Source organism: Sphaeroforma arctica (assembly GCF_001186125.1).
Source record: "Sphaeroforma arctica JP610 unplaced genomic scaffold supercont1.10966, whole genome shotgun sequence".
Classification (NCBI taxonomy): domain Eukaryota; class Ichthyosporea; order Ichthyophonida; genus Sphaeroforma; species Sphaeroforma arctica.
The window spans coordinates 1-553 of NW_014029592.1; the positions used below are offsets into that span (position 1 = coordinate 1).

The 553-nt window shown below is 42.5% G+C and overlaps 1 protein-coding gene across 1 annotated transcript; it reads right to left on the bottom strand.

Annotated features, from left to right (window-relative positions):
- Positions 1-69: 69 nt before the first annotated feature.
- On the bottom strand, positions 70-257 carry SARC_17492 (hypothetical protein; the record flags this gene model as incomplete). Its single annotated transcript, XM_014288414.1, has 1 exon — positions 70-257. A coding segment is annotated over one exon (188 nt), but the record flags the coding sequence as incomplete, so codon positions are not given.
- Positions 258-553: the final 296 nt, after the last annotated feature.

The window sequence follows — 553 nt, forward strand, 5'->3', positions numbered from 1 at the left end:
TGTGTGTGTGTGTGTGTGTGTGTGTATATATGTTTGAATTCAACGTGCGAGATGAAATCTGGTACGGAATCAATATACTTTTACCATCTCCTGTGCTGGTGATGCGTACTTACTTTGTTCTGCCGTCTTGCGGTAATCGAACAGCCAGTACAGAATAACAATATATCCATCGAACACATCAGCCCGGAAATCCTTCGTGATATACTTGAGGTCTTTGAACATAATCTTACCCCCAATCGGGGCGAAAGAGATTGATCCTGTTCAAAAGTGCAAAAATATGTATGTTTGGAGACAAATAGTTGGACATATGTGTTTTCCGGCTCGCCACCAGAATGCAAATAGACTGTGTTGTATATCGTACTTCTGCATGAGAACATCAGAGAGAGAAGAGTGTCCCCATCGGAACGAGACAGACTAGAAAAATTGTCGTTCATAGCGCCTACACGCACGCACAATCAAACTAACAGTGTCCAATTTGACTTCTTCTGCTAAGATACAAGTGCTGTGTTGAGCTGGTCGTATGCTATGCTGATTCTACAACGACAGCTTAGCA